At 46.0% G+C, this 18,549-nt stretch overlaps 1 protein-coding gene across 1 annotated transcript; it reads right to left on the bottom strand.

Moving 5' to 3' along the window:
• Positions 1-1,345: 1,345 nt before the first annotated feature.
• On the bottom strand, positions 1,346-18,549 carry LOC117988860 (calcitonin gene-related peptide type 1 receptor-like). The gene is made up of 7 exons (XM_034976128.2): positions 18,082-18,549; positions 5,732-5,877; positions 5,127-5,237; positions 4,387-4,487; positions 3,516-3,607; positions 2,455-3,217; positions 1,346-1,739 (listed from the first exon to the last, which is right to left on the bottom strand). The coding sequence occupies exons 2-7, from the start codon at positions 5,805-5,807 to the stop codon at positions 1,695-1,697; spliced, it is 1,188 nt and encodes a 395-aa protein (XP_034832019.1). The 5' UTR covers positions 5,808-5,877; positions 18,082-18,549; the 3' UTR covers positions 1,346-1,694.

Here is an 18,549-nt window from a genome sequence, read left to right on the forward strand (position 1 = left end):
GCGACCTCCGTGGCGGCCGGAGCGGCGGCTACTAAGGCAGAAAGGGCCAAGAGGCGCAAATATGAGAATATAGAAAATAGTTTCATATTTGTGCCTTTTGGGGTGGAGCCCATGGGTTCGTGGGGCGAGGATGCTAGATCCTTTTTTAAGGACCTTTCATCCCGTCTCGCGGAACCCACGGGGGACCAGAGGGCTGGCAGTTACCTCGGTCAGCATATTAGTCTGGCCATTCAACGAGGTAACGCTGCCAGCGTTCCCAGCACCCTGCCTCGTTGCGATGGTTTAGATGATATTTTCGATTTGTAATTTTTATGTTCTAGAATAGAATATGTTTTTATTCAAGTAGACTTTTTACAAGCGCTTTATACAAGCGCGAATAGTCGGGTAGTTTTAATTTACCACTGGTTCGGAATGCCGTTCCTACTGAGAAGAACCAGCAAGAAACTCGGCGGAAATTCCTCTGAGACTCGGACTCGGAAATTTCTTTACGGATGTCTGTCATTTTAGCTGTCTTCTTGCCAAATTTCAGCCCGATCCCTCAAGTAATTTCAGCTGTACTTTTAGAGCTCAGTCATTCCTTTTGTATTATATTTTATAGATTACTAGCTTATGCTCGCGACTACATTCGCGTGGACTACACTTTCAAACCCCTATTTCACCCCCTTAGGGGTTGAATTTTCAAAAAGCCTTTCTTAGCGGATGCCTACGTCATAATAGCTATCTGTATGTCAAATTTCAGCCCGATCCGTCCCGTAGTTTGAGCTGTGCGTTGATAGATCAGTCAGTCAGTCAGTCACCTTTTCCTTTTATATATTAAGATGAAGGTACAAACCTTGATTTCAACGCAATGTCTCCTCAAAAACAAAATCCGGACTTCGGTTATTTCAGTTTCGGTGACTCAGTGACTAGTGTACTTGTATTATTATAAAATTGTAGATTGGTGCTTTAAAATACTTACAGGAACACTTCGGGTCATCTTTATACTTAGATAATATTATGTTGACTTCTGTAGAAATTAATTAAACCAAAATCTTCAAACACTTTTTATTTTCAAATTTACAAAATTATTTACATAATATCTATTCTATATTATACATTGATCATTTTTATGGATGTTATACTTCTCATCAAAAAAATCATTTGGTACCTATTTTTTAAATTTGAAAATGTTTTAATTTTTTTTGATGAGAAGTGTATATTTTGTCATAATTCTTAGCGACATATTATTTACATTACAAACATTTTCTTTACATGATAATAATAATTCATTATAAATATTGTTTTATATTATTAACATTAAGGTTCGAAATTTTGCTAAATCTTCTGAAAACTAGTTAAGATTTTATCTTTATTTGAGGTAGGCTGTCTCAACGGAAATATCAAAATCGTTTCCAATGCTTGTTGACTTTGTCCATCGTCCTTCAGCATAAAAATTTAAAATATCCATGATCGTATGAAGCGAGCCGGTACCGGCACGTCACTATCACGTCACACAGTCTCCCGTGGCGCGGCCGCGGTGTGCGGGCGCGGGCGTGCGAGGGGGTGCGGGCGCGGGGCGGGGGCGGGGCTCAGAGCAGGCGCGTGTGCGGCGGCGCGTCGTCGTCGTCGTCGAAGCGAATGCGTCGCTCGCGCGCGCCGCCCTCCCCCGCCTCCGCCTCCTCCTCGAGCGCGCCGCCCGCCCCGCGCGCCGCCAGTCACACCTTCTCCTCGCCCGCGCCTAGCGCCCCCGACCGCACGAACTGTGAAACAAGCCGTTAAGTGTTAAAGAACGAAGGAATCCCTTTGAAACCATTTGATTTTTAGGGTTTCGTACCTCAAAAGGAAAAACGGAACCCTTACCTATAGGATCACTTTGTTGTCTGTCTGTCTTTCTGTTTATCTGTCTGTCTGTTTGTCTGTCTGTCTGTCAAGAAACCTACAGGGTACTTCCCGTTGATAAACAAAACCTAAAGTTTTCATACAACAGTCAAAGCATATTCTCCCAAATGTGCATTCTGCAATAAAGCTTACTATTTAAACAACTGCAAATTATTCTTAAAGAATTAAGGATAGCTGATATTTTAACTCTGTTCATGATGGCAATCTTTGCTTCAACTGTCTCATTCTGAACCATAATAATAATACGGTGGCTCGGTGCGGAAAACCAAGTTGCTGTACAATATGTTCGAAGAAGCATCATTCACTTTTACACCCTGAAAAGGAAGTGTCTAGTGTTCAAGAACCTGTAACAGAAGCACACACTACGCAATCAACCAGTATAATATAACAACTATAGTGTACTGTACTGAACTATACTGTATCCATCCACCTGGTCAAGTTCTATAAGCTTTTGTGGACATTACAGAGAGGAACAAACACACAAATGTCTGCCGTTCTCTCCCAGAGTCTCGTACAGACATATTGTGGCTCGAAACGAGAAAGAATCAGCGGCTGAAGATTAGCAACAATGCTCACCGAGACGGTGGTGTTGGTGGTGGAGTTGGCGCGCGCGCGGAAGGTGAGCACGCGCCAGCGCCGCCGCAGCTGCGCCAGCACCTCGCCGTTGCAGAAGCAGTACAGCACGGCCACGCACAGCCCCTGCAGCGACGTGGTGAGCGCCGTGGCGTACTCGTACAGCAGCCAGTAGCGCGCCGCGCGCGCCGGCCGGCACGGCGTCAGCAGGTACTGCAGGCCCAGCAGCGGCGCCAGCAGGCACGTGGCGCGCAGCGCGTGCAGCGCCGTGGCCGACGGGCGCGCGGGGCCCGCGCCGCCGCCCGCGCGCAGCTTGGTGCACAGCACGCGCACGATGTTGCACAGGAAGCCCAGGTTGAGCAGCACGGCGGCGCACACCAGCAGCGCCAGCTCCAGCCGCGGCGCGCCGTCGTCCGCCCAGCACAGCGGCTCGCCGGCCGCCGCGCGCCGCGCCGCGCTGACGACGGCGCTGGGCAGCGGCAGCAGCCAGCCCGCCAGCAGCAGCGCGCGCAGCAGGCGGCGCTCGGACACGAAGGCGCTGACCAGCACGGTGTGCAGGTACAGGCCCTCGCACAGCATCCACGTGTAGTTGGTGAGCAGCGCGTACTGCAGCGCGGCGTGCAGCGCGCGGCACCAGGCGGGCGACGCGGCCAGCGTGGCGGGCGCGCGCACCACCAGCGCGTACCACGCCAGCCACAGCGCGTTGTTGAGCGCGAACGACGCGAACAGGTTCATGTGCACCGTGATGCGCGCGCAGCGCAGGCTCCTGCAACACGCACGCGCGCGTACAGCGACTACTCATGCTGATAATTATGGTATACGATTAACTAATATAATTTATTCAAATTACTCATTCATTTAAAATAAACCAAAATTACACAAATAATTTTTTGCAAACAATTAAAGGCCAAAGACTCAAAAACATCTCGAAATAACCTAAATAAAATAATGCCAGTTCTCGCCGATTCGTTATTACAAGACATCCACTTATACTGTTGCAGGAATGTACTTCTCCATTTGACTAAATAGAGCATGGCTGCTCCCAGTCAAGGTTGCTCACTCACTTGAAGTAGAAGAGGATGGCCAGCGACAGCAGCAGCGCCACCAGCGACACGCTGTAGCCCGCCTCGTACACGGCGATGATCTCGCTCACGTCCTGGGAACCGTATCGAACAATAAATATAACGGCAAAACCGCTACCATGAGCCAAACTAAACAGTGCTACGATTACGTACATCCTCGGGCCTCACGCAGGTGGTGTAGTTGGACCAGGGTCTGCCGGACGCCGGGTGCTGCCACCAGGTGCCGTTCTCGGTGCACAGCTTGTGTGCCATCACTGTCACGACACAAACTAAACAGTGCTACGATTACGTACATCCTCGGGCCTCACGCAGGTGGTGTAGTTGGACCAGGGTCTGCCGGACGCCGGGTGCTGCCACCAGGTGCCGTTCTCGGTGCACAGCTTGTGTGCCATCACTGTCACGACACAAACTAAACAGTGCTACGATTACGTACATCCTCGGGCCTCACGCAGGTGGTGTAGTTGGACCAGGGTCTGCCGGACGCCGGGTGCTGCCACCAGGTGCCGTTCTCGGTGCACAGCTTGTGTGCCATCACTGTCACGACACAAACTAAACAGTGCTACGATTACGTACATCCTCGGGCCTCACGCAGGTGGTGTAGTTGGACCAGGGTCTGCCGGACGCCGGGTGCTGCCACCAGGTGCCGTTCTCGGTGCACAGCTTGTGTGCCATCACTGTCACGACACAAACTAAACAGTGCTACGATTACGTACATCCTCGGGCCTCACGCAGGTGGTGTAGTTGGACCAGGGTCTGCCGGACGCCGGGTGCTGCCACCAGGTGCCGTTCTCGGTGCACAGCTTGTGTGCCATCACTGTCACGACACAAACTAAACAGTGCTACGATTACGTACATCCTCGGGCCTCACGCAGGTGGTGTAGTTGGACCAGGGTCTGCCGGACGCCGGGTGCTGCCACCAGGTGCCGTTCTCGGTGCACAGCTTGTGTGCCATCACTGTCACGACACATATCCTTACATTATCATTAGTTTAAGCCACTGGATCTAGAAACTTCAGATCATCATCTCTGTGATGTAGACCCCATCAAGAAAAGTATATTTAGAAATAGATTCGAGCCAAGCTGGAGAGGATGATCCGTGCGATGATGAGCTCTGTGCCCTCAGACGACGCGTCACGGCCGCTGGCGTGACGCGTGACACGTGACGCGTGCTACGGCTGTGACCGCGCTTCATTTGTTGTCAGTCAGAACTGAAGTACTGGATCTCTAAACTGTTCGTAGGGTCTTGACTCTTAATACACCATAAAATAAAAGCCATAATTTGGAACAGCATGAAATATTAATATTTGTTGATGCTAAGTGCATGCATCTATAATTTTTCAGAGTAGTGGGTTAAAGCAATTATTGAATCGCACTTGCTTTAACAGTTAAGGAAAACATCGTGAGGAAACATGCATGCCTAAGAGTTCTCTAAGGTGTGTGAAGTCTGCCAGTTCACACTCCGAGAGGAGAGCCGTGCTCGGCGGAGAGCCGTGCTCGGCGGAGAGCCGTGCTCGGCGGAGAGGCGTGCTCGGCGGAGAGGCGTGCTCGGCGGAGAGCCGGTGATGGGTCGACGATGGCGGTGCTAGATGCTCACGGGTGGGCGTGAAGCCGGGCACGAAGTCGGGGCAGGGCGCGAAGGCGGTGCTGTTGGCGGGCGTGTGCGGCCAGCACTGCCACGTGTCGAACGTGCCCGCGCAGTACACACCTGCAACACACGCGGCGCACGTCAGCTGCAGCCGTCCAACAGGTGACTGCGCCACAACTTATTGGGGCCATGGACTATATTTATGGTGTTTATCATCGAGACTAATAATTACTGTATACGATGACATTTCAGTTGTTTCTCACAGTTAGCCAATGAAATTAAGATTTTGTCTGTCATTTTGTTGGACGCTCTCCGTAGTGTGCGACTGAGTGACACAGACAGAGAGGAGGCCTGCTGTTTGTCGACAGCTTTAAGGGAACGAGTATGATTTATAAGATCTTCGATGGGCCAGATTGTGACAATAATATGGGGTAGGCTTTCTAAAGTAACATTCTACTCAATTTAACAGACTCTCAATCTACATCGATTCAAATTTTCCTTCTTCGTCAGATCCTCATTTGTGCAAAATTTATGTAAAGCCGTGTAAAAAGAAGTAGTCAAGTATGGCATCAGTCACACTCGTCTGACGCGCGAGGAGGGGGGGGGGGGGGGGCCTGGCGGCGGCGCGGTCTGGTTGTTGGCCAGGTCGCAGGCCAGCTGGTCGCGCGCGATGCGCTCCGGGTCGTCCATCGTCCCCCACTCCCCCTCCCCCTCAGGAGCTCCGGCCGCCGCTGGCTCGCTTCATGTCCGCACTCGCGACCTGGAAACCAACACAAGCCTTGTACATAGCTGCACGCGCAGGTTACTTTTGTTCTGTCCTCGGAATGTGAGTTCCGTAGCCCCTCGATAGAGGAACTGAACAGCACCATATTACCATCAGCGGAACTTCAATTTTATTAATACAAACTCCACTGACATGAAAATCAGTTTTGCTCCTCTGTGAGGCTGTTGACGTAAATATTGAAAAGGTCCGGCGACGTCGACCCGCCCCGGTGTAGAGCCGGCCTGCCGCCTGCCGCCTGCCGCCTGCCGCCTGCCGCCCCACGCAGGTCTGGGCAGGCCGACGTTGTAGGTAGATCTGAGTTTAGTATTATCATTAGAGCAACAAAACTTACTTCATTCTAGACTGTTGCTTTACAGTTCAAGTTTTTTTTTATAAAAGAGACATTTGAAAAATGTAGATAGTTTTACATTAGGTAGGTAGGTAATGTTTTACATTAGGTAGGTAGGTAATGTTTTGCATTAGGTAGGTAGGTAATGTTTTACATTAGGTAGGTAGGTAATGTTTTACATTAGGTAGGTAGGTAATGTTTTACATTAGGTAGGTAGGTAATGTTTTACATTAGGTAGGTAGGTAATGTTTTGCATTAGGTAGGTAGGTAATGTTTTACATTAGGTAGGTAGGTAATGTTTTACATTAGGTAGGTAGGTAATGTTTTACATTAGGTAGGTAGGTAATGTTTTACATTAGGTAGGTAGGTAATGTTTTACATTAGGTAGGTAGGTAATGTTTTACATTAGGTAGGTAGGTAATGTTTTACATTAGGTAGGTAGGTAATGTTTTTCCTCGGAAAGCTCCACGTGCCGTGCAATAAATTGTGGAATTTGTGATTACAGCGTTCCCAGAATACACGATACTGAAAAATAATACGCTCACATTCCTGTACGTAATGAATGCACACTTTATATCTACATCAGATTGGTTCGATGTTGGAACGGAAACTGTAATGAATGCACACTTTATATCTACATCAGATTGGTTCGATGTTGGAACGGAAACTGTAATGAATGCACACTTTATATCTACATCAGATTGGTTCGATGTTGGAACGGAAACTGTAATGAATGCACACTTTATATCTACATCAGATTGGTTCGATGTTGGAACGGAAACTGTAATGAATGCACACTTTATATCTACATCAGCCCCCCTAGCATGGGCAGGAGACAAAAAAATTATCCCCCAATTATATCCACTGACGAGGGATAAAATTTACTTGTCCACCTCTCAAAGCACGGCAACAGGGGAGAGGGGAAGTTTATCCCTAATTCGGGGACAATTTTATCCTCGACATTAGACGTGGGTTTAAGTTTATTCTCATAGAACTTAAAAAATCAAAACATGTCTCGCGGTACCTGTTGGGCTTAGGTTATGTTTGGGTTATGTTTGGGTTGTGTTTGTGTTATGTTTGGGTTGTGTTTGGGTTATGTTTGGAATATGGTTGGGAACCCCAACATAAACCCAACATAGGTCCCAAATACCAATTACCATTAACCCAATAAAGGTAAAGGAAAAGATCCAAAAACCGAAAAGTCCCCCGTTTTATTCACTGTGGATAATTATATCCACCCGTGAGCCCATGCTCGGAGAGTGGATAAAGCTGTCGGAGGGGATAAAGATTTTATCCTTTCCCCGGGGAGAAAATTATATCCCCGCCCATGCTAACCCTGCAGATTGGTTTGGACACTAGGCACTTTTTTAGACGAAGTCGCGAGCATAAGCTAGTTTCTTTATAAAAGAAGAATATTAATGCAATATAATATGAATATTTGTAATCAACATAATAATATGTAGATAGAGTTAAGTTACGTATTCAGTCTTCAAAAAATAAGACTTTATGGATTCAAGTAGTTGCGATGAAGACAATGTATAGTATAGTATAGTATAGTATAGTATAGTATAGTATAGTATAGTATAGTATAGTATAGTATAGTATAGTATAGTATAGTATAGTATAGTATAGTATAGTATAGTATAGTATAGTATAGTATAGTATAGGTAACATAGAGAGCGGTTCGTTTCAAGTTTCAGAGCATAACCGTATCATGTTCAAGGAGTCCTTGACACGGGATAGCCATGTTGACCCGCCTCGTTAAACCATAAGTCACAAAGCTGGGAGTCGTCAGTCAGTCAGTCAGTGGAAGCCGAGTGAGAGGTCTCGTGTCGTCCAAACGAGCGTGTTGTCAAATGATTGTTTTCCATTTTTGTATTCAGATACAAGTCAGCCGTTGACTGCAATCTGTCCTGACTCCTGGTGGTAAGTGATGATGATGATGCTGGCTAAACTGGGAGCGGGAGGGAGATTAAAACAAATTACTCAAATCGGTTCAAACAAACTTTATGTGTAACTAGCTGATGCCCGCGACTTCGTACGCGTGGATTTAGGTTTTAAAAATCCTGTGGGAATTCTAAATTTTCCGGGATAAAAAGTAGCCTATATCCTTCCCCGGGTTGCAAGCTACCTCTACCACGTTAGCCCTCTACCATTTTAGGTCGCATCGTCACTTACCACCTGGTGAGATCGCCGGCAAGGGTGGCGCGCCTCTGTCGGCGGTGTTGTCTACGTACGGACTACGGAGGTGCGCCAGGGAAGGGCTCAACAGGTGCAGATGTGTCCCTGGGACAACATCCCCGACACACACAGCACGGGGACATTGGTAGATACTAGATGTGTTACAAGTGGGAAAACTTGCTCTCATATATGTTGTGGTCTGTCCTGTTCGACTGCCAGTAGCTTTTTACAGTTCCCGACCTCAAAAGAAAAAAAGGAACCTTTGCAGTATCACTTTGTTGTCCGTCTTTCCGTCTGTCGTATCTGTCAACAAAACCTATAGGGCACTTCCCGTTGACCTTCAATCATAATTTGGCAGGTAGGTAGGTATCAAGTAAAGGAAAAATATCCGAAAACTGTGAGTTTGTGGTTACATCACAAAAAATATACACCAAGTGGCCCTGTGGCCTGTACGAGTTCGGCGAGTGCATTGGCCGAGTGCAATGGGCCAATGTGTGCTAGGCTCTATAGGATGCGATCCCATGCCGTCCTTCAGACAAATTTCGCGATTGATAATATACTTTGGTCTCAAAAGTTCTCCTTGTTTCGAATGTAACTGTACATTCTACACTGCAATGTGTTCCGGCCGCGTGAGCTTGCTGACCGCCGACCGCCGACCGCCGACCGCCGACCGCCGACCGCCGACCGCCATGAACTCATGGGAGCAGTGAACGAGGGTAGTTTATTGTTGTCAATAAAACTGTTGTCAATAAACCACACAAGTCAAATAAACAGTGGCCGTGTGTCTGTGTACTGCGAACTACACAGTACATATCTACCGATGTATCTGTGTACTGCGAACTACACAGTACATACCTACTGATGTATCTGTGTACTGCGAACTACAAGTACATACCTACCGATGTATCTGTGTACTGCGAACTACACAGTACATACCTACCGATGTATCTGTGTACTGCGAACTACACAGTACATATCTACTGATGTATCTGTGTACTGCGAACTACACAGTACATACCTACCGATGTATCTGTGTACTGCGAAATAATATTTAGATTCAATCTGTTGATTTTTGAGGTTTGAGCCTCAATAGCTCGACCGGTAAAGGAGTGGACTGAAAACCGAAAGGTCGACGTACCTACCTTGTACCTACTCCTAGTACAAGCTTGACGCTTAATTGGAGAGGAAAGGGGAATATTAGTCATTTAACATGGCTAATATTCTTTAAAAGTAAATTAAAAATTAAAATCTCACAGCATTTATTCAATTTATTCAATGCTTAGGTACCTACCTATTATAAACAACTGTTAAAGTCCTAAATCAAAAGACTGACTGACTGATCTGTCAACGCACAGCTCAAAGTAAGTACTGAAGCGATCGGAATGTTTGGCATGCAGATTATGACGTAGACGTCCGCTAAGAAAGGAATTTTGAAAATTCAACCTCTAGGGAGTAAAATACGGGTTTTAAGTTTGTGTAGTTCACGCGGACGAAGTCGCGGGAATAAGTTAGTAATACATAAAATCGGTATTATTGTGTTGTAACGAGTAGCTCAGTGAATAGTATATATGCAGAATTGCAATGCCCGCTGGTTCCTAGTTTCAGTTGTACGTAAATGAGCTACAATCGATGTGACCTCCGACCTCCGACCTCCGACCTCCGCCCTCCGTCTTCAGCTCCGAGAGGAACAATCGACTGATTAACATACGACACGCGCGCTCTATCCTTTATTAACTGCTCAATTGTTTACTTGCTTACCTTCCAGACAATACGATGTGTGTGTGTGCGTGTGTATGTATGTACCTACTCATGAAACATGTATGTGTCAACTACGAGAGCGTCCACCAAGGGTGGACAAATAAGGATAGTTCAAAAATAGTTAGTATGTAGGTACCTAGTATTTAGTACTGACATAGTGTCACCAGCCACCACGGCACCGCCGCGGCACACGGCGCCACGGCACCGCCGCGGCACACGGCGCCACGGCACCGCCGCGGCACACGGCGCCATCCAGCGCGGAGGAAAGTCGCAACCCTCAACACAACGGACGACGACTAATCTCCAGAATATGTAAGTATACAAATGTAACGAGTAGGTACATTGTATTATATTTTGGGTAGCTGCGGCGCACGGTCCACGGTCGACGGTCCACGGTCCACGGTCCACGGTCCACGGTCCACGGTCCACGGTCCACGGTCCACGGTCCACGGTCCACGGTCCACGGTCCACGGTCCACGGTCCACGGTCCACGGTCCACGGTCCAGCTGCACGATATTACTGCACGGTTAATTTCCGCGCGCGAATTCATCACTCCGACGACGACGCGAAGGTCGCACGCCGAACGACTCCCAGATGTACTGTAAGGCCCGCGTCTACATCACTGACACTCCCAGATGTACTGTAAGGCCCGCGTCTACATCACTGACACTCCCAGATGTACTGTAAGGCCCGCGTCTACATCACTGACACTCCCAGATGTACTGTAAGGCCCGCGTCTACATCACTGACACTCCCAGATGTACTGTAAGGCCCGCGTCTACATCACTGACACTCCCAGATGTACTGTAAGGCCCGCGTCTACATCACTGACACTCCCAGATGTACTGTAAGGCCCGCGTCTACATCACTGACACTCCCAGATGTACTGTAAGGCCCGCGTCTACATCACTGACACTCCCAGATGTACTGTAAGGCCCGCGTCTACATCACTGACACTCCCAGATGTACTGTAAGGCCCGCGTCTACATCACTGACACTCCCAGATGTACTGTAAGGCCCGCGTCTACATCACTGACACTCCCAGATGTACTGTAAGGCCCGCGTCTACATCACTGACACTCCCAGATGTACTGTAAGGCCCGCGTCTACATCACTGACACTCCCAGATGTACTGTAAGGCCCGCGTCTACATCACTGACACTCCCAGATGTACTGTAAGGCCCGCGTCTACATCACTGACACTCCCAGATGTACTGTAAGGCCCGCGTCTACATCACTGACACTCCCAGATGTACTGTAAGGCCCGCGTCTACATCACTGACACTCCCAGATGTACTGTAAGGCCCGCGTCTACATCACTGACACTCCCAGATGTACTGTAAGGCCCGCGTCTACATCACTGACACTCCCAGATGTACTGTAAGGCCCGCGTCTACATCACTGACACTCCCAGATGTACTGTAAGGCCCGCGTCTACATCACTGACACTCCCAGATGTACTGTAAGGCCCGCGTCTACATCACTGACACTCCCAGATGTACTGTAAGGCCCGCGTCTACATCACTGACACTCCCAGATGTACTGTAAGGCCCGCGTCTACATCACTGACACTCCCAGATGTACTGTAAGGCCCGCGTCTACATCACTGACACTCCCAGATGTACTGTAAGGCCCGCGTCTACATCACTGACACTCCCAGATGTACTGTAAGGCCCGCGTCTACATCACTGACACTCCCAGATGTACTGTAAGGCCCGCGTCTACATCACTGACACTCCCAGATGTACTGTAAGGCCCGCGTCTACATCACTGACACTCCCAGATGTACTGTAAGGTCCGACTAACGGTGACAACTTACAAACTGTTCCGTACACACACGAGTGACACCGCGGGGCATGTTCTAGCTCATCACATCACATGGGTAGTGCCGTAGTGCCGTAGTGCCGTAGTGCCGTAGTGCCGTAGTGCCGTAGTGCCGTAGTGCCGTAGTGCCGTAGTGCCGTAGTGCCGTAGTGCCGTAGTGCCGTAGTGCGTGCGAGTAACTCCCGGCACGCTAGTGACGCTAGCCCTGCCGAGTGATCTTTATAACATTTACCTACAGCACAAAAAGTAGCCTTGTACAGACAGACCTATGCACTGCAGCTTGAACAGGGAACAGCTAATGTTGTGTAGCAGCTCGCAGCTTGTTTACTGGCCAACACACCAGTTGTCGCGCACGACAGCTGTGTCCACTGGCCCTGTTTGATGTCACGTGGTCGGAACTCGGACTCGGACGGTCGAACTGCGACTCGAGACGTCGGCGTCGTAGGATCAGATCTCACATGTTGTTAGACTATTGCTGTTATTTTAACACTAACATTGTGAAGAGCTTCCGACCGGTGGAGCGGCTTGACGTCAAACACGTAGATTCGTTTTGCTCGATCAAGCTGCGTGATGCGTGCTTGATGCGCTCGTCAAGCGGCTTGATGCGCTCGTCAAGCGGCTTGAGCAAACACTTTTTTTATTCGTCAAACACTGTCCGAACGTCGCGAGAAGGAAAAATGTAAAATAGCATCAATCACGCGTCAATCACGTAAATGCTTGACTCACAAGCATCAAGCAGACATTGTGAACGCTCAAAATGACTGACTCAAGCAAAAATGTATGTGCTTGATGTCAAGCCGCTTCACCGTGTCGGAAGTTCTTTAGAAGTAGAAAAATGTATGTGCTTGATGTCAAGCCGCTTCACCGTGTCGGAAGTTCTTTAGAAGTAGAAAAATGTATGTGCTTGATGTCAAGCCGCTTCACCGTGTCGGAAGTTCTTTAGAAGTAGAAAAATGTATGTGCTTGATGTCAAGCCGCTTCACCGTGTCGGAAGTTCTTTAGAAGTAGAAAAATGTATGTGCTTGATGTCAAGCCGCTTCACCGTGTCGGAAGTTCTTTAGAAGTAGAAAAATGTATGTGCTTGATGTCAAGCCGCTTCACCGTGTCGGAAGTTCTTTAGAAGTAGAAAAATGTATGTGCTTGATGTCAAGCCGCTTCACCGTGTCGGAAGTTCTTTAGAAGTAGAAAAATGTATGTGCTTGATGTCAAGCCGCTTCACCGTGTCGGAAGTTCTTTAGAAGTAGAAAAATGTATGTGCTTGATGTCAAGCCGCTTCACCGTGTCGGAAGTTCTTTAGAAGTAGAAAAATGTATGTGCTTGATGTCAAGCCGCTTCACCGTGTCGGAAGTTCTTTAGAAGTAGAAAAATGTATGTGCTTGATGTCAAGCCGCTTCACCGTGTCGGAAGTTCTTTAGAAGTAGAAAAATGTATGTGCTTGATGTCAAGCCGCTTCACCGTGTCGGAAGTTCTTTAGAAGTAGAAAAAACTACCTACTTATGTGGTAGTTAGTGAACAATGTGTCATGAAGTATATTATCAGAGAGCGGAATATGTATAGCGAATGGTACAAGTAATGGACAAAGTAACATTGTGGTCTGACATGACACAATAGTGCCACGAGCTCGACACACGATCTCTGTTGATCCTCCTCCATCGTTGCCCCGCGCCGCCGCGACACTGTGCCCCACTGACACACACACACACACACACACACACACACACACACACACACACACACACACACAATGACGAGTATCGTCGTGGAGAGGTCAACAGACGCGGATATCGGCGACGCTCGTCAAACGCTTGTCGCGCGTTGTTACACAGCCTGTAAGCCTGTGTGTTACACAGTTGTTAAGCCTCTGCTGTATGAAAACTAACTGAACGGTGTACCGGGTGCTAAAAAAATGATAATGAGAGAAATGATTGTAATGAAACGGCGATAATAGCACACGGTAGAATTTTAATAATATAAAAATGGTGGTACAGAAAACTACCGCGGCTTAGCTCATAGGTCGGCACACAACATTTGTAGGGTCGTGGTGTTACATTGATTTCGGCCTTTGCCCTAGTGGCAGTAATGTGTACTCCCCTCGTGTTGTCGGCCTCGCAGATGGTGTGAGGCCGGGAGTTCGGTGTCAGCGTATGATGGCCGTGGATACCCGACGGTGCTGACTAGATGATGGGGTTTGCTGATGGGGTTTAAACCCGCCTTTAAATCCAAACCTCGCTTTTATAGTCCGGACCACGCTTTCAAATCCAAACGTAGCTCCTGGAATTGATAACCAATGTGGGTTATCCTCTGGTCATATAAATTTCCGTTCTGGAATCGAACCCGGGCCCGTGTCGAACACAGAAGGTAGGTACTTCGACATGACAGAATTGCCGGTGTGGCGATATCAGAACGGAGATTACAATGATTTGGCTAAATAAACGGCTGAAGGCTCAAAATATTGAAAATAATGAAATTATTCACAAAAATATAAAAAAGAGGGTTGTCAAAATAATTTTACAATGATGATGCAATCTAGATTGAAAATTACTAATGAATTGGCAAATAAACTACGCTAATCGATAATGCAAAGGTTGAAATTAACTACTAAGGTTATGATAATTAAAATAAGCAAGTAGAATAATCGAAATTTGAAAAAATAACTAAGTATGAAACGTGGTGAAAAAAATGACAATGAAACAATTACGATTTACATGTTTGAGTACCATCCAAAACTTACCCGTAAACGGGAGCGTAAGAGCACTGCATAATATATTTAAATTAAAGAAAACATTTCGATAACGCACATTTTAAAGGCGTCGCGTCCACCGTAAAAAAGGTGGACGCAACAAAAAAAACTTACACACCCAGCGTCAAGACGCGCCGGGTGCATAATGGCGGTCTCCAATCAAACCAACTTCAAGTCGTTCTATTCGACCTGAAGTATAAAACAAGCAACAGCAAAGATTGCGTTTGGAAATGGGTGTTGCTATTCGCAACGCCTAAATTTTATAACACAGTGCATATGAATTAAAAATATACTAAATTACGTTTAAAAATATGATTTATAATAATAAATTAGATAAAATTATAATATAAATAATAAATTCATGTAACGCTTCGTTACAACGGTACCCCTGAATGGTATCGATGAATACCTACAGTTCATTTTGTTGTTGAGGTGTACAATGGTACCCAACTTGAACGAATCATTTTGTTGCTGAGGTGTACAATGGTACCCAACTTGAACGAATCATTTTGTTGTTGAGGTGTACAATGGTACCCAACTTGAACGAATCATTTTGTTGTTGAGGTGTACAATGGTACCCAACTTGAACGAATCATTTTGTTGTTGAGGTGTACAATGGTACCCAACTTGAACGAATCATTTTGTTGCTGAGGTGTACAATGGTACCCAACTTGAACGAATCATTTTGTTGTTGAGGTGTACAATGGTACCCAACTTGAACGAATCATTTTGTTGATATCATCATCGTCATCATCAACGTATCGCTGGCTCACTGGTGAGCACGAGTTTCCTCTCAGAATGAAAAGAGTTTGGTCGTAGTCTACCACGCTGGTCGAGTGCGGATTGGCAAGCTTCACAGATCTTTGAAAATTTTATGGAGAATATTCTCAGGCATGCATATTTCCTCACAATGTTTTCCTTCACCGCTAAAGCAAGCGATAGGTACTAATTAAGTAATTTTGCTTAAAACGCACTTAGGTACTTAACTCCGAAAAGTTAGATGCTGCTGCGTTCAGAGTTGGGAGTTGGGAGTTCAGACACAATCGATCGGTAGAAGTTAAAGACGAACCCCTTGAATCAATGCAATGCACGGATTTTCACAATATATAATATCGTCAACCTCTCGTATTTTCTATAGAGAACAAATTTCATTAATTTCGCTCCATAATATTCCGCCAGTCATCGGAACCATTACATTAGGGCGTTGCTCATAATCGCTCCTACCCCTCACTATACCCATAGCACGCGACAGATCGAGATGGCGATCGGGAATGGAACGCCCCGCACACCCGCCCAGCCCCCACTCTAACCCGGTGCAGGCGAGCGCGGGTGTGCGGGGCGTTCCCCCGCCTCATGCCCCGATCGCCATGTCGACCTGTCGCGTACTAAATATAGCTGCCTGCGTGGAGTGCTCTCTGAAAGAGCTTGGGCAAATATGACGCTAATTATTCAGCTCAAATATGTTAGTAGGGTGTTGGACTGTAGTCAGAAAATGACATGATGTTTTGTATGGCGGTAGTTTATGGGGCTAGAAAAGATTAATTTAAAAAATTATTATTTTCGTTTATTTTTAACATAATTATTAACTCCATGCTGCAACGGAAAGCGAATAATGACGTCACAAGACGTAAACGACAAATATTTTTAAATATTTTAACACAAAAAATATTTTCCAGCAGAAATTGCTCTATTTTTTACATTTTTAAGGTAAAATTTTTAAAATATTTGTCGTTTACGGGCCGCTATACAACAATCACATCATTTTATTACTAAAGTCCAACTCCCTATTGAGGTCGGATTTATTTAATCAGTAAAAAATATTTCTCTGATTGAAAGAGTCAGTCAGAAAAGCAGGCGAATTATTCGGTATTTTTAGATGAGTTTGGTTAAAATGTCCTCTCATATTAAACTTGCGCGTGGATATGGATCACAACGCGTAGAGGCTTATCGAGAGTTATAGTCTTTTAACTAACCTAACTGAAATATTAATTTGATCGGGGAATAAATGCTATTTCAACCACTTGATTGAAATAACGACCTAAACACAAAAAGTATTTAATAGTCGTCGAGTCTCGAGTCAGAGCGAGACTGCTTTCAAAACGGTCAAACACCCGCATTTATACAAATCGATTCAAAATGGCTGCCCCGCCACAAATCGCGTGACATCGGATGAGTCAAATAATGTCCAATTCATTAAACTAACTTCAATAAATAAATTGATAATCTTGATCATTACTTTGAATTCAAACGAATTCTTTAAAATAAGCTAAAAATAACTAGTAATTTAGTCAGTGTTGTTGACATGATGTTTCGACATAAAAGTAATAGATTATTTTTGAACAATATTTTGATTGTTATCATAATTTGTTTTATTATTTACCTTACATACAGTTAAGTGGCTGTTTAAGATATTTTAGGAACATCTACTTGACCGCCCTATGCACGGGTGAAGAACCCGTTGTTTGTGGGAAACATAATAAAACAAGTGGCCCTTTAGGTTGATTTTACTCGACTATGTATTAGGACTTATGACTGTTCAAAATATAAGACATTATTGTTAAAATGTATTATTGCTATCAGCCCTGCGCCGGCCGGTTTGACTATACCTACCATTATTATTATATTCAAATGGCTTCCCCTCGGGAGGAGGTTCCTTGTTACCCCCCCCTACCATATCGCCTGCTATCTTGTAAGTGAGCTGACTTCAGGCAACATGCAGGTCCCATCGTCACAGACTCACAGCTGGACCGTGGACTAGCATCCACGGTGATAGCGATAGGTGTTATACATATGTGGAATTGTTTCAGTTACCTACACCGCTGAACTGATTCCGATGGAATTTAGCGCAGAGAGATAGATAGCTTGCATTCTGGAAATGGACATTCTGTTGCATTTCAAATGTGAACACCATAAGTTAAGCAGGTAGGTACTTACTTTGTACCTCTTGTAATATCAATTTTGCAATAAACATATTTTAATTTTAATATACCTACTCAAACTGTTACTGTTTGCAAATTGCAATAAAACCTAAAAGAATAGTAACAATAGTTAAGGTAGGTACCTACGCAAAAAAATAGGCAGAATAATAAAGATATCTTGATTTTTATAATTATAAGATACCTACCTATCTAGTATCTACCTATTGAAGAAACAATAGTAAGTAGGTACCTACTACCTGTAGAGTGTAGGCTGTAGGTAACTCTTACTGCGGAAAATTAGTTTCACGCTGTTTCACGAACACAGCTGTAGTTTTTATCTCAGAATTGAAAGAATGCAAACAATATAATTGTTTATTTAATGTCGCAACAGCAGCTCAATAATTTCTATTAAGTAAAGAATAACTACAAACCTTATAAGCCAGCATCAACAGCGCGGCTCAAGTCTCAACAAACAAACCAACAATTTCCAGTGTCCACTCCACGTTCACTGCACACACACACGCACACACAAACTGCAGGAAACACTCCCGATTTAATATTAGTAGCTAAATAATAACAAAACTAGCATAGATTTGAAACAGGCGAATTATGAACAAATATTAGGAATATTTTCCCAAGCGATCGAACGTAGTGTTCGTCGCAGTAGGTCTACGCTCGTCACAGCACCAGTGCACGGTTCGCGCGCCGCCGGAGCACTGCCGTGTGCCGTGTGCCGTGTGCCGTGTGCCGTGTGCCGTGTGCCGCGCTGCTCGGCGCTGCTGTCGCGAGGCGGGCGGCGCGGCGCGGACACTCGGCCCACACTCGGACTCCGGACGTTATCAACTATGTAATCATTTCTCGATGTGTAGTACGCGACAGCTCGAGGTGGCAGTCGCGGT

Source organism: Maniola hyperantus, chromosome 15, assembly GCF_902806685.2.
Source record: "Maniola hyperantus chromosome 15, iAphHyp1.2, whole genome shotgun sequence".
NCBI classification, from domain to species: domain Eukaryota; kingdom Metazoa; phylum Arthropoda; class Insecta; order Lepidoptera; family Nymphalidae; genus Maniola; species Maniola hyperantus.

Coding starts and splice junctions, on each gene's coding strand:
- LOC117988860 (XM_034976128.2), bottom strand. CDS start 5,807: ATGGACGACCCGGAGCGCATCGCGCGCGACCAGCTGGCCTGCGACCTG. Junction 5,238..5,731: donor CCAGACCGCGCCGCCGCCAG/GCCCCCCCCCCC, acceptor CGTGTGTTGCAG/GTGTGTACTGCGCGGGCACG. Junction 4,488..5,126: donor GCCCGGCTTCACGCCCACCC/GTGAGCATCTAG, acceptor GTGTCGTGACAG/TGATGGCACACAAGCTGTGC.